The sequence below is a fragment of the Crinia signifera genome, chromosome 1, assembly GCF_055691185.1.
Source record: "Crinia signifera chromosome 1, ASM5569118v1, whole genome shotgun sequence".
NCBI lineage: Eukaryota > Metazoa > Chordata > Amphibia > Anura > Myobatrachidae > Crinia > Crinia signifera.
Genome location: NC_139217.1, coordinates 39,981,689 through 39,997,409, shown reverse-complemented (window position 1 = coordinate 39,997,409; position 15,721 = coordinate 39,981,689). Strand labels below are relative to the sequence as shown.

The window sequence follows — 15,721 nt, the reverse complement described above, 5'->3', positions numbered from 1 at the left end:
CCGGTTCCCGACAGTCGGGATCCCGACAGTCGTTTACCCGACGTCGGGATCCCGACTGTCAAAACGCCGATAGCCGGGTGCCTGACGGCCACCCGCTATTTTCCCGCGTGGGGGTCCACGACCCCCATAGAGGGAGAATAGAATAGGTGGCTCGTGTAGCGAGCCACCGTGCCCGCAGCATGGCGAGCGCAGTGAGCCCGCAAGGGGCTTTTTTGTGCTCGCCATGCTGTCTGACTCCGGGCAGTCGGGATCCCGACATCGGCATAATGACTGCCAGGATCCCGACTGTCGGAGTCCAGTACCACACCCCCCTTGAAACGCTTGGGCCCACCTGCATTTTTTTTCAAACTTCAAGTCTCCACCACCAAACGCCGTCTTCGTGTCAGTCAACCTACGGTCGCTTTGCGTTTATTATCCATATTCATTTTGTTTCGCTTATTATCTATGCACATGTGTGATGCATATAGAACACATGGGCAGTCATTCGATATTTGCTTCATTTGCATATTTTCTCCTTAGTGATGGAAGCTGAACTAGGCCTTTGGTCAGTCATTTAGCGGAGTGCCGGCCTCACGTACATCCGTTAACGCAGGAATGCCCTGTGATAAGCCAGCCTTGGTTATTACATGGGTGGCGGCTGACAGTTTATGTTTGAATTGTGTGGAGGAAACCCAAGCACGCATGGAGAGAACATACAAACTCTACATAGTTAGGGTCAAGGTGGGAATGGAACTTATGGCCTCAGTGCTGTGAGGCAGTAACATATAAAGGAATGAGAATGTGCAGGGTCCCCCGGCACAGAAGGTGCGCTGATCCGGGGCTGCTATTCCCATATCAGCTGTCCCGCCCCTAACCGGTTCCTCCGGCTCTTCTGTAAGTTTGGTGATTTCATTCTCCATTTTATGGCACTGGGGATGTCCTCTTTACACTGCACTTCATCACTGGGGTCTGCTCCATCTGCAGGAAACAGAGATAGATGGTTATAGCTTATTGTTATTATCCTAGATTTAGTGGTTTGGTTGTTCATGAAAATCCACCTTTCAGTCTTTACAGCCTTGGGGCAGAGGGCCCGATTCAGACCTGATTGCTGGGTTACGAGTATGTGGACAAATTTGGGAGAATTTGAAGCGATTGTATGAAATTATAAAAATTGTAAAAATTGTGAACGTTTAAACAAATGAACAAGTTGGGAAAAAATGGGTTAAATGAGTTATAAAGCTTTTTGCTTTAAATGTTTACAGCACTTTTTCGAGTTGGATGTGGTTGGGTTTGGTATTTAGTATTTAGTATCGGTGGCTTCGGGGATCACGCACATGTGAACAGGCCTACACTGTCCCTATAATACCTCTCCTCCATTTGCGGGGATTCGTGTGGCGCTATCACTGTTGTTGTCTTCTGCGTCTCTATCTCCCGAGTCCTCCGTCCGGTCACTAAAACCGGAAGTTCGGGCAGCGTGTTTCCGGCTCTTGGTTGCACACTCCCGGCAGGTTCAACGCGTTTTGAGTTATCCACTCTTTGTCAAGGATGTTAGACCCTTGCTGGAGCTTTCTTTTTATTAAAAAAAAACTTTACTTAAAACTTTAAAAAGCACATCATTTTTTACGGAAGTAATCTTTGGAAAAGGGGAAGTGGTCATGGTTTGGGCGGCAAGCACATGTTCTATTGTTGTATATGAAGATAATATTGTCAATTTTTGTTTGTTTTGAGGCGAAATTGCCAACATTATCTTGCTTTTTAAAGTTTTAAATAAAGTTTTTTTTTTAATAAAAAGGAAGCTAAAGCAAGGGTCTAACATCCTTGAGAAAAAGTGGATACCTCGAAACGCGTTAGTTGAACCTGCCGGGAGTGTGCAACGAAGAGCCGGAAACACGCTGCCCGAACTTCCGGCTTTAGTGACCGGACGGAGGACTCGGGAGACGGAGACGTAGAAGACAACAACAGTGACAGTGCCACACGAATCCCCGCAAACGGAGGAGAGGTATTATAGGGACAGTGTAGGCCTGTTCACATGTGCGTGATCCCCGAAGCCACCGATACTAAATACTAAATACCAAACCCAACCACATCCAACTCGAAAAAGGGCTGTAAACATTTAAAGCAAAAATCTTTTTAACTCATTTAACCCATTTTTTCCCCCAACAGGCAAGCACCTTGTTCATTTGTTTAAACGTTCACAATTTTTACCATTTTTATTATTTTATACAAGCGCTTCAAATTCTCCCAAATTTGTGCATACTTTTTATTGAGGCTGCTGAAACAAAGCGCAATGACATACACCATCTGCGAGTGTGTGGAGCCCAGCGAGCACACGGCCGTCGCCCCGCTAAACGTGCACCCCTTGCACTCCCCCACCCCTGTGCCTGACTGCGAACACGCACACAGGGGGAAAATCATTCGCCATTGAATGATATTCCCCTGCCCGCAGAGCTGAGTGAGCCATGACTCACTCGGCACTGGCAAAGCCGCAGAGAAGAGGCTTCTGATGACATCAGCGGCCCTCCCTCCCAATGCCCCCAAATGCCTACAGGGTGTCATTCACCCTTCGGGCGGGCGGCTCGTGCATACGTACTGTGCACATGTGCGATCGTTCGATAGCACATGGCGAACAGGTCTGAATGAACCCCAGAGCTACTACTGCTAATGATAAATCCTGATGCAAGTTATTTCGTGGGAAACATTGTATTTGCCACACCTTTCTCCTCAGATTGTTTCTGCGCCTCCGCCTGCAGGGGAACCTCTACGATCAGCCGTCGCCTCTGCAGCGCAAACTCCAGCTCGCTGTCCTTCACTTTGCGGCTAAACTTGCGCCGGCTGGCTTTCCGCACGGGTTTCCTCATGGTGTCCTGCAAGAGAGAGAGAGAGACATCTGCTGGATAAGTCCGCAGGTGGTTGGTGCGATAGGCATTGACATGCAATGCCTGAGGCCAGAGCCCCGTGGGATGCTGGGAAAGTTTTAGCCATTATTTTTCTTGTCAGGCTAAAGATGCTGACAATGTACGTGGGGCAAATGTGCTAAGCCTTGGAGAGAGATACATTGGAGAGAGATAAAATACCCACCAATTAGCTCTTGTCATCCTTTTGGGTGGTTCTTTTTCTTTCTCCAAGACTTAGTACAGCTCAGAAACATAATAGGCACTTTTTAATCTATATCTGGGCTACCTACCCTCCCAGAAGGGCCATGAGGCTCCCGGTATCCCCCCAGCCTCCCGCAATTCCCACTCGGCGGGGGTCAGCAGGGACCCCATGTCATTGTGGGCCCGCCCCCGCAATGCCTGAAATACCGGGATTGCAATGTGGGGGGCGTGGCCACTATGATGAGCCCCCAAATATAGAACAGAGTTTAAACCCCGCCTCCAGCCACGCCCTCTTTCACCCCATATCCATCGGCTCTGGCGGCCCCCTGCTGAAAAGTAGGCAACCCTAATCTATATTGTTAACTGCAATACAATATACCCTCTGGCTTGGGCTTAAGCCAGTGGTTCCCAAACTTTTTTGCATCACGGCACCCTAGATTATCAGAATATTTGTCAAGGCACCCCTAGGTGCAAAGCTTTGCTACTGAGATTTTCAGAAAACAGTATTAAATTAAATAAGTTGTGCTTATATTTCATCCTTAGGTCCAGTTATGTGGTGAGGGACAGTATTCACTTCTGTTTATCCACATATTTAAAAACTGAAAGCCACAAGCACTGATTTTGCCTATTACATTGACCATAAATAATTTTAATTGGTTCTGGACAACCAAACCGAGGTACCCCTGCAAGTGCTCCGAGGCACCCCAGGGAGCCTAGGCGCACAGTTTGGGAACCACTGGCTTAAGCAGTTCTATGGTTTCCACACACAAACATTCACTGTTATTGCTACTCTTAAAATACATGGAGGATTTCTGCGCCACTGGATGTGCTGATAATGATATTTGACAGTCTCTAGGGGTGACCCAGTCGATACCCCCCCACCACCACCACCATGGCACTCACCATCAGCATCCCCTGTAGTTCGTTAATGATGCTCTGGCGTTTCTCGGTTACTACAGACCGGTCCTAAGTTCACAAGAACAGGAAATATTACATAGATGGGAGGTCCACAGTCAGTGTATACAATCATAAGAAAGTATAATACATGGAAATAACATATACATTAACTATAGTTAGACCCAGTGGTGGAACTTCTGAGTGGTGTGTCCATGGGCCTTATTCAGATCTGAGCTCAGTACAAATTTGAAAATGGGCAAAAACCATATGCACTGCAGGTGGGGCAGATGTAACCTGTGCGGAGAGAGTTAGATTTGTGTGAGTTATTTTGTTTCTCTAAAGGGTAAATACTGGCTGCTTTAGATTTCAGTTTGAGCACACCCCACCCAAGTTTAACTCTCTCTGCACATGTTCCATCTGCCCCACCTGCAGTGCACATGGTTTTGCCCATTTTCCAATCAAATTTGTACTGAGCTGAGATCTGAATAAGGCCCCATGTGTAATAACAGAATTTGTATCCCCTCCTCTACCCCAACCCATGGTCACAATGCACAAGATCCTTCCTACCTCACTAAAGTAAGAGGCAGGTCTCTCGGGAGGTGGGGTCCACCCTGCTCTCTGCACTGGGCCATTCATCGGACATTGTTTCAAATGGTCTGTGGGGGGAAGGGGCAGCAGTTGGCCCCTTAGTCAGTGGCGTAACTATAGCAGCGCAGCCCCCGCGGTCGCGGAAAGGCGCTGTGCATGTGGGGGCGCCGGGGGGCTGAGGTGCTATAGTAATGCCCCCGCCCCCCCCTTCCCCCCCCCCCGCAGGCTTACCTGTCTGCGCGTCTCGGCTCCCCTCCTGGCTTCAATCAATTCTATGGAGACGGACCACGATAAAATGGCCGCCCCATAAAGCAGACAGTTCTCTGAAACTGTCTGCGGTATGGGGGCGGCCATTTTATCGTGGTCCGTCTGCATAGAATTATTAATTGAAGCCAGGAGGGGAGCCGGGACACGCAGACAGGTAAGCCTGCTGCGATGGGGGGGGGCACCAGCGGCCAGGGTGGGGAGGCCGACGGGGAGGGGGGGCGCCCCCCCATTAATGGCGGGGGGGGGGGGGCGCCCCAAACAAAGCTACGCCACTGCCCTTAGTCCTCAGTGGCCCCGGTGCAATGCACCTGCTGCACCAATGGAAGTTCTGCTTCTCTTTAGACCCCAATGCGCTGCTTCTCTCAATCTATTTTGTGACTACATAAGGCAGTACTCGCAAATACATGCTATAGCGCATATATATTACTCATTAGCTGTGTACCCCCTGTCACTTTACCCCATGTCATCTCTCCCCCATCCCCATAAAATGTGATGGGACTCAGAAACAGCAGGACCTAACTTTATAAAGTGTTAGGTTACAGAAATAGGTTAGCTTGGGACAGCCTATACCAGGCATTCCCAACCTCGGTTCTCAAGGCACACTAACAGTGCAGGTTTTCGTGATACCCAGGCTTAAGCACAGGTGGCTTAATTATTAGTACCCAAGTTATTTTGATTTAACCATCTGTGCTGAAGCCTGGATATCATTAAGGGTAGGATGTATTAATATACATCGCCGCCCCTCGCCACGCCCCCACCGCGATGTCAGCGCATATGTACTAACATTTGCGGCTGGCATCGCGGTGCGGTGACGGAGGCCCCCCCGCGATACCTGTAATGTGGTTTGTGGGGGGTCTCCGTCACCTCCTGGGCGCCTCCTCCTCCCCCCTGCAGGACATCTCCGGCTGCTGCTGGGGGAGGAGGAGCAGCACGGAGGAAGGTGAGGGGGGGGAAGGGGGGGGTGAGGACGGCGGGCAGCGGGCGGTGATAGAAGCCCATAGGCTTTTACCGCATTTTCTGCTTAGTACATCCCACCCTTAAGCCCTGTACACATGGGGCGATATTAGCCAGTATTGCTGGCGTCATGTTTGCTGAGCGACCTTATTGCCCGTGACGGGGAGGTTCGGCCGTGGCATCCAAACACAGGAAAGTCACACACAGGTAAGAATTAAATAAAAAATGTAAATGTTGAAATCTGGCCATTCCAGGAGGGTAGGGAACCCTGATTTAAGACAATGTTTCAGGCTCAGCAGTGCACATAAGGGTGCCAGTGGAGATGCCAGTGTGTGTAGTAGTGGACAGCAACCTAATAGTTTCGAGCTATACAGTGGTGTTGTAAGGTGTGTGCGAGGGGGGGGGGGGGGGGTGGTGTGCAGCGGGTGACACCTGATCCTGGATGAGGAAACACAGACTTACCTGTCCAGATTTCCTAGCCGGCCTTAATATGACGCCATTCTTTATGATTTCCATCATTTTACTCACTGCATCAGCTTTGACTTCAGCTTGGGCTGGAAATACAATTCCTAATCAGAGATTTATGCTGATCATACAGTGAGATTTACCTGGATAATGAACCATGTAATACTTTAATATCATAATGCCTGTGCCCTCTGACCACACATACTACACCAGCTCTCTGACATCACACACACTACAAAGGCTCTCTGACATCACACACACTATGCAGGCACTCTGACATCACACATACTACACCAGCTCTCTGACATCACACACACTACAAAGGCTCTCTGACATCACACACACTACGCAGGCACTCTGACATTACACATACTACACCAGCTCTCTGATATCACGCACACTACAAAGCCACTCTGACATCACACACACAGCACCAGCTTTCTTACATCACACACACACTGCACCAGCTCTCTGACATCACACACACTGCACCAGTTCTCTGACATCACACACACTGCACCAGTTCTCTGACATCACACACACTGCACAAGCTCTCTGACATCACACACACTACGCAGGCCCTCTGACATCACACACACTGCACAAGCTCTCTGACATCACACACACTGCACAGGCACTCTGACATCATGCATACTACACCAGCTCAGCTATCTGACATCATGCACACTGCACAGGCTCTCTGACATCACGCACGCTGCACCAGCTCTCTGACATCACACACTGCATAGGTTCTCTGACATCATGCATACTGCACCAGCTCTCTGATATCACACACACTACAAAGGCTCTCTGACATCACACACACTGCACAGGCACTCTGACATCACACACACACTGCATAGGTTCTCTGACATCACACACACTGCACAAGCTCTCTGACATCATGCATAATGCACCAGCTCTATGATATCATGCACACTACACCAGCTCTCTGACATCACACACACTGCACAAGCTCTCTGACATCATGCATACTGCACCAGCTCTCTGATATCATACACCCTCCATCAGTGATCTCAATGAATATTTGTGGCAGAGTCCGCAGGTTATGTGTCATTAATTTTACTATAAATGTAGTTTTCATGATGTAGGTCTGACTCTGCACCAGTGCGGACTAAGGCAGCGCTCAGTGCTGAAAAGCTGTCAGCACGTACCTGTTTCAGCAGCATCATCCGGCCCTTGTAGCCTTCGCCTCTGTTTGATTAATGCCAGGGGGCTGAAAGACAAAGACTTATATTTAATCTTGGAATTCTGAGGCTGAAATCTGATCAAATGACAGCACTGAAACCATCCCACCCCCCCCCCCCCCCGCACCCCGGTGGATAAATATATTATACCTGTTATGAGGTGGCAGACCTCCCCACCATACTCGCCAGCCTTAACCGTGGAGCAGGTGGTGAGGACTGGAGCAGTGCAGCGGCCGCTTAGCAGTGGGCGGTGATCAATGGGATGGGCATGCCGGGCAGTGGCAGGTATTCGAATTTTTAAAAAACATGTCAAATGACTGGCCGGCCTCTGATTGGCTGAGAGAGAGCACTCATAGAGGGAGAATAGAATAGGTGTCGAGCGTAGCAAGCCACCGTGCCCGCAGCGTGTTGAGCGCAGCAAACCCGCAAGGGGATTTGCTGCGCTCCCCATGCTGTCTGGGTCCGGCCAGTCGGGCTAATGACTGTCAGGATCCCGACTGTCGGAATCCCCCCCGGGTGGATAAATATATTATACCTGTTATGATGTGGCAAACCTCCCCACCATACTCTCCAGACTTTTGTGTGGTGGCAAAAGTGGCAGTAATAGCAGTAATAAACATAAGAAGAAGTCAATCAGACCTGCAGTGCTGGGAGGATGCAGGCCAGACACCAAGAGCAAACAATGGTGGTGGACTGAGAGGACACATGCGATTTATCACATGTAACCGTGGAGCGGGCGGTGAGTAGCAGTGGGGCGGGTGACGGGTGCTGAGCTGCAGCAGGTGGTGGGGAGCAGTGCGGCGGGCAACGCGTGCTTAGTAGCGGGCGGTGATCAGTGGGATGGGCATGCGGTGCAGTGGCGGGTATTAGAATTTTTTTAAAACATGTCAAATGACTGGCCGCCTCTGATTGGCTGAGAGAGAGCACTCTTAGCCAATCAAAGGCCAGCTAGTCATTTCACACATTTTTTAAAAAATCCTAATACCGTCCCGCTGATCACCTCCCGCCCCACTGCTCCTGGGTGCCGGACAGGGTCCTGACAGTAATTTACCCAACGTCGGGATCCCGACAGTCAAAACCCTGACACACGGGGTCCCGACGGCCACCGGCTATTCTCCCTCATGGGGGTCCAGAACAGAATAGGTGGCGAGTGTAGTAAGCCACCGTGCCCACAGCGTGGCTTAATTGCGCTGACCATGCTGTCTGTCGGGATCATGACTCTCGGAACCCTATACCACACCCACTGCTCCTCACCACCCGCTGCTGCTCAGCACCCGCCGCCCGGAGGTAGGGCACACAGAAAGGTGTGTTAGTGGTGCGGTACCGCTGGCACACATTTTGGAATCGGACCGGATATATTGCGGGTGCTAAAAGCACCCACAATGTGCCGCTGATGGGTCACATCTGACAAATTAAACCTGCAGCAGGTTCACTCTGTAGGGTCCGACCCGATGTGCACGGGACCTTGCATGGTGTCGAATGAGGTGTCAAGCATATTAGATTTGGGTCGATTTCTCGGACCGATCCATCGGAAATGGCCACAATTGGATAAGTGTATGGGGGCCTTCAGTCTGCTCCTCACCTCTATGATACACAGGCAGCCACTAGATGTCACCAGATGAAACTCCTTCAAGACATACACACACACCTACATCCCTACACACCTCAGCATAACAGAGCCCTGGCAGCTCTGTCTTTTTTTTGGTGACTAGAATTGTAATATATTAAATTAAAATACACTTATCAGATATTATTATAATAGATACAAGACTCTGGGTTTCAGCCCTCATGCTTATCGGAGTCTCACTCTTCAGTGGTCTTTGGTGAAAGGCACAGAGGTGGCAATGGTGGTGGTGGTGGAGGAGGAAGAGGTGGAGGAGGTAGAGATGCCGCTTCTGAAATGTCTTCCTGAGTGGTACAAGATTCTTCCTTTGCTTTTAGTTCTTCTTCCAAGGACTTTACTAGAAGAGAAACCAGAAAACCAGAAATGATGGGAGGGCCAAGATCGCTGGATGAAAATGTATTATAGAGGAAATACGCATCACATACCCCTCTCTTCTAGGACTGTACACTTCTCCTCTGCAGCCTGTAGCTGTTCTTCTAGCTGATGCCTCCTTATGTTTGCTGTGTGTGCATTATCCTGCAGGGCAAGCAGTTCCTCTTCTGATGGCCTCTCTGATAACTGTAATTCCAAGCTCTTTACCTGTTAGAAGACAGAGATAACCATTGCTAGACCAGTCACATTATATATAAAATAATTACAAGCTCAGCCAGTCACCATCCATCCATCTATCTGTCCATCCATCCACCCACCCATCCACCCAACCAACCAACCATCCTCTATTGAACTATCCAGCCAACCATCATCCATGTATCTATCCAGCCAACCAACCATCATCCATGTATATATCCAGCCAACCATCATCCATGTATCTATCCAGCCAACCATCATCCATGTATCTATCCAGCCAACCATCATCCATGTATCTATCCAGCCAACCATCATCCATGTATCTATCCAGCCAACCATCATCCATTCATATATGCAGTCAACCACAATCCATCATAGAGCCATCCATCTGTCTGTCTTTCTATCCAATGAACCAACCATCATTCATTCATCTATGCATCCAACCATCATTCATGTATATATCCAGCCAATCAACCATCATCCATGTATATATCCAGCCAGCCAACCATCATCAAGGCATCTATCTCTCTGTCTAGTCATTACCCACCTATCCATTATCCACCCATACATCATCTATCTATCCTTCATCTCTCTATCCAGCATCACCCATCTGTCCACTATCTATCCATCTATCTATCTATCTATCTATCTAGCCATCACCCATTTATCTACCCATCCATCCACCCACCATCTCACTATCTATCTATCGATATATTATTCATCTCTTTATCCACCCAACTGTCCATTATCTATCTATCTATCCATCCATCCATCATCTATCTATTGTTCTATCCCTCATCTCTATCCTTCATCTCCCTCTCTACCCAGCCTTCACCCATCTGTTCACTATCCATCCATCATCTGTCTGTCTGTGTCTGTCTGTGTCTGTCTGTGTCTGTCTGTCTATTGATCTATCCTTCATCTCTATCATTCATCTCCCTCTCTAACCAGCCTTCACCCATCTGTCCACTATCCATCCATACATCACCTAGCTATCCTTCATCTCTCTATCTAGCCATCACCCAGCCATCATCTGTCCACTATTCACTCATCCATCATCCATCCTATCCTTTATCTCCCTCTCTATCCAGCCATCACCCATCTGTCCAATATCCATCATTAGTTTCCTTTACTTTCTATCATATATCTGGGTGTACAGAGCAGGGCACACTGAGTACACGTACAGTAGCTGGTGTTTCTCTGCTGGTATCCAGTAGAGTGGGTATAACCAATATATTGGACTCCCATATTTCTGAATTATAAAATTTGCTGCGCCCTTGTCACCCATCCTTCTTTTTGAAATGCAGTGCAGGGTGACCTATGAATGACTTGACTACCATATAAATTTGGAGCAGTTGAATGGTGTCACAGCGAGGAATGCCCACAGATTCCATGACTCTATGATTAAAGGTTGGACATATGCAAATGTTTTTTTGTTAGGAACCAAGTCACCTGCCAATATATTTTTGGATTGTGTTAATTTCTGTACAGTATAAAATAAATACAGTAAATGTAAAATATTTATGAGGCGGACACTTGGACTAGGATAAACTTTCATTACATGCACACACATATAAAATTGAACACAGACAATTCAGAACACGCATGAAGTGCACACTGGTAAACACTTGTCTCAATGGTCACCTTTGTCTGAAATTCTTCCTTGGTTTCCTCCAGGGTTGTAGTCAAAGAGCGGATGTCCTCCAGAGCTTTCACCAGCATCTTACTGGGTTCCACGTTCTGCATCAGGATCATGCTCTGCCTGCAGGCTGCCTTCTGCTCACTCAGCATCTAGAAAGGGGACAAGGATAACTAGTGAGGTAGGGAAGAGGACACGGATAACTAGTGAGGTAGGGAAGAGGACACGGATAACTAGTGAGGTAGGGAGGAGGACATGGATAACTAATGAGTTAGGGAGGAGAACTTAGATAAAAATTAACACAGTGAAGGGATGTGGATAACTAGTGAGGTAGGGAAGAGGACAAGGATAACTAGTGAGGTAGGGAAGAGGACATGGATAACTAGTGAGGTAGGGAAGAGGACATGGATAACTAGTGATGCAGTGAAGAGGACATGGATAACTAGTGAGGTAGGGAAGGGCACATGGATAACTAGTGAGGTAGGGAAGAGGACAAGGATAACTAGTGAGGTAGGAAAGAGGACATGGATAACTAGTGAGGTAGGGAAGAGGACAAGGATAACTAGTGAGGTAGGGAAGAGGACAATGATAACTAGTGAGGTAGGGAAGAGGACATGGATAACTAGTGAGGTAGGGAAGGGGACACGGATAACTAGAGATGTAGTGAAGGGGACACGGATAGCTAATGAGGTAGAGAGGAGGAAATGGATAGATAATGAGGTAGGGAAGAAGACGTGGATAACTAATGAGGTAGGGAAGCGGACATGGATAACTAGTGAGGTAGGGAAGGGGACATGGATAAATAATGAGGTAGGGAAAGGGACATGGATAACTATTGAGGTAGGTAAGGGGACATAAATAACTAGTGAGGTAGGGAAGAGGACAAGGATAACTAGTGAGGTAGGGAAGAGGACATGGATAACTAGTGAGGTAGGGAAGAGGACAAGGATAACTAGTGAGGTAGGGAAGAGGACATGGATAACTAGTGAGGTAGGGAAGGGGACACGGATAACTAGTGATGTAGTGAAGGGGACACGGATAGCTAATGAGGTAGAGAGGAGGAAATGGATAGATAATGAGGTAGGGAAGAAGACGTGGATAACTAATGAGGTAGGGAAGCGGACATGGATAACTAGTGAGGTAGGGAAGGGGACATGGATAAATAATGAGGTAGGGAAAGGGACATGGATAACTATTGAGGTAGGGAAGGGGACATGGATAACTAGTGAGGTAGGGAAGAGGACAAGGATAACTAGTGAGGTAGGGAAGAGGACATGGATAACTAGTGAGGTAGGGAAGAGGACAAGGATAACTAGTGAGGTAGGGAAGAGGACATGGATAACTAGTGAGGTAGGGAAGAGGATGTGGATAACTAGTGAGGTAGGGAAGAGGACATGGATAACTAGTGATGCAGTGAAGAAGACGTGGATAACTAGTGAGGTAGGGAAGGGGACATGGATAACTAGTGAGGTAGGGAAGAGGACAAGGATAACTAGTGAGGTAGGGAAGAGGACATGGATAACTAGTGAGGTAGGGAAGAGGACAATGATAACTAGTGAGGTAGGGAAGAGGACATGGATAACTAGTGAGGTAGGGAAGGGGACATGGATAACTAGTGATGTAGTGAAGGGGACACGGATAACTAATGAGGTAGAGAGGAGGAAATGGATAGATAATGAAGTAGGGAAGAAGACGTGGATAACTAGTGAGGTAGGGAAGGGGACATGGATAACTGGTGAGGCAGGGAAGAGACATGGATACATAGGGAGGTAGGGGAGGGTTAATGGCTAACTAGTGATGTAGGAAAGGGGCCATGAATAACGAGGGATGTAGAGAAGTAGACATTGAAACTAGCTAGATAGTGAAGAGGGAGACATGGATAACTAGTGAAGTATGGAAGGGGACATGGATAAATAGTGATGTAGGTAAGGGGGATATGGATAACTAGTGAAGTATGGAAGGGGACATGGATAAATAGTGATGTAGGTAAGGGGGACATGGATAAATAGTGATAATGGGAAGCGGACATGGATATCTAGTGAGGTAGGGAAGCGGACATGGATAACTAGTGATGTAGGGAAGGGGGACATGGATAAATAGTGATATTGAGAAGCGGACATGGATAACTAGTGAGGTAGTGAAGCGGACATGGATAACTAGTGAGGTAGGGAAGCGGACATGGATAACTAGTGATGTAGGGAAGCGGACATGGATAACTAGTGATGTAGGGAAGCGGACATGGATAACTAGTGAGGTAGGGAAGCGGACATGGATAACTAGTGATGTAGGGAAGGGGACATGGATAAATAGTGATATAGAGAAGCGGACATGGATAACTACTGAGGTTGAGAAGCAGACAGGGATAACTAGTGATGTAAGGAAGGTGTCATGGATACCTAGTGATGTAAGGAAGGGGACATGGATACCTAGTAAGGAAATCTATGATGGTGGTCCTTCATCCATTATACCAGCAGGACCTCTTATGGTCTTATGTGTTATCACATGTCTACTTTTCACAAAAGGATTTATGTTTAGACCAAGATAAAACATAAAATTTGACGGCATTTGGCCCATCTAGTCTGCCCCTTTTTTTTAACCATATCGTTATCTCAAAACCTATTTGATTCTTGTTTCTTCCTTTTGTCTATCCCATACATGTTTAATTTGCTCTACTGTCTTAAGGCCTCAGTACACTTATGCGACTTCTCTAAGGGGAGAAGTCACATACAATCTCCGTTGATCTGCCCAACAGCTTCCCTGCCGGCAGGACTGCATTGTTACGAGCCGCCTCTGGTGGGTCTGTGTAAATGTAGCCTGACTCTTGTATTTATTCTGTGTGCAGTTCACCTGTCACATAATTACGCAATCAGCACTCTGCCTAGTGTGTCAAGCTGCTCACCTGCAGTGACTTTCCTTATTTAGGGGGCTTGTCCATTCCAGCTGATCTGAGTATTGCTCCCTATATTACCCATCCTGTCCTAGGCTCTGTGCTGGTTATACTGCTTGTTTCTGGCTATAGCAGCAGATCATACTCAGTCTTTCCTGACAAACCCTGATCCTAATCTAATCCTGTCTAGCCTGTGTTACCCAGAGATATGCCGAGCTTGTTGTTGCTCTGCAAGAGCCTGTTCCTGTATACTTCTCCTGCATATTCCAGCATGTACCTGCTCTAATAGAGATTCTGCTTTAGTCATGTGTTATATACCTTGCCCTGTCTGTCACTGCTCATACAAAGCTTCTGTTTATGTCTTGTGTACATATTACTTATTGTGTTCTTTATGTACAGATGGAGCTGCTCTCATTAGAGCCGCTACTGGGGATAGAATCACCATGTGCCATCCCCCGCCAGCTGCCGTCCTCTAACAGAATGGGATGTGCATGCCCGCTCTGCCCCCGCTTCCTGCCCATCTCCCTAAAGCAAAGACAGGCAGGAAAAGCCTTCGGTCCCCGCTCCCCGTTGCCTTGCTGATGGGGATGCCTGAGCGATCGAGCCGCTCACGCGCCCCTGTCATATAGTCCACCGCCCGTCAGCCTGCACTAGCACATGAGATCTGGTGATTGGGCAGGCTGGCTGACGGCGGCTCCATCTGTACTTGCTCCTATTGAGCTTCTGTGTGTATATATCTGTGCTTACATGTCAGTACACCTGTGCTGGTGCTGCTCTCCAGTCCAGTCCAGGCATCCATCTGTCTGCCTGTAACTGGTATTGCTTCGCATTCTGGTTCTGTCTGTTTGTCTGCTCACATTGTTCTCCTGCGCTACAGTGACAGCATTGCTTACACCTCGGCCATTGTGTTTCACTGCCCAGTGCTTGGTAATTCCATCTCCAGTGCTGTAATCCTTGTGTATACTACAGTAGTGTGCTAGTGTCTGTTGTTTGTCCTGTGTGTATGGTCCTTCCTTTTGTGTTCCAGTCTGACTCCAGTCCTGTATTTGCCTTGCTCGACCTCCTGTAGCAGCCCTGTCCCTCTTTAAGACCTGGCGGCACCGGAGTGGAGGCAAACTTAATTTACCCTCACAAACGTGGCTGTTATAGGTGAAGCCTTAGCCTGCAAAAGGCTTTAAGGACTGCTGGGCAAGTACAACAGCGCCACCTATACTAACCTGGTGGCATCCGTAACAGCATACAATACATCCTCTGTAGTAATTTTGCATAAGATATATCGATTTGACACTTTTCATCTGATTTCTTGGCCCAATGCGCTGGAATCAGATGGAAATGGGCAAAATCACACTAGTGTATTAGCCTCTACCACCTCTGACAGGAGGCCATTCCACTTGTCCACTATCCTTTCTGTAAAGTCATTTTTCCTCCTGAACCTCTCCCCCTCCAGTGTCAGTGCATGTCCTCGTGTTCTAATACTTCTCTTCATTTGAAGTATTAGTAGATAGAATGCCTGAGTCTGAGGTGGCACAGACAAGTCTGCAGCTTTATGCA

The 15,721-nt window shown here is 47.9% G+C and overlaps 1 protein-coding gene across 1 annotated transcript in view; it reads right to left on the bottom strand.

The window, feature by feature from the left end:
- Positions 1-315: 315 nt before the first annotated feature.
- LOC146025709 (shootin-1-like) overlaps positions 316-15,721 on the bottom strand; it is a 33,744-nt gene continuing 18,338 nt past the window's right edge. Inside the window, exons 9-16 of the mRNA XM_083155725.1 lie at positions 11,289-11,435; positions 9,503-9,656; positions 9,261-9,414; positions 7,421-7,482; positions 6,243-6,334; positions 3,978-4,040; positions 2,693-2,843; positions 316-957 (exon numbers count right to left, since the gene is read on the bottom strand). Coding sequence (XP_083011851.1) covers positions 824-957; positions 2,693-2,843; positions 3,978-4,040; positions 6,243-6,334; positions 7,421-7,482; positions 9,261-9,414; positions 9,503-9,656; positions 11,289-11,435 — 957 coding nt within the window. The 3' untranslated portion in view covers positions 316-823. The remainder of the gene's footprint in view (positions 958-2,692; positions 2,844-3,977; positions 4,041-6,242; positions 6,335-7,420; positions 7,483-9,260; positions 9,415-9,502; positions 9,657-11,288; positions 11,436-15,721) is intronic.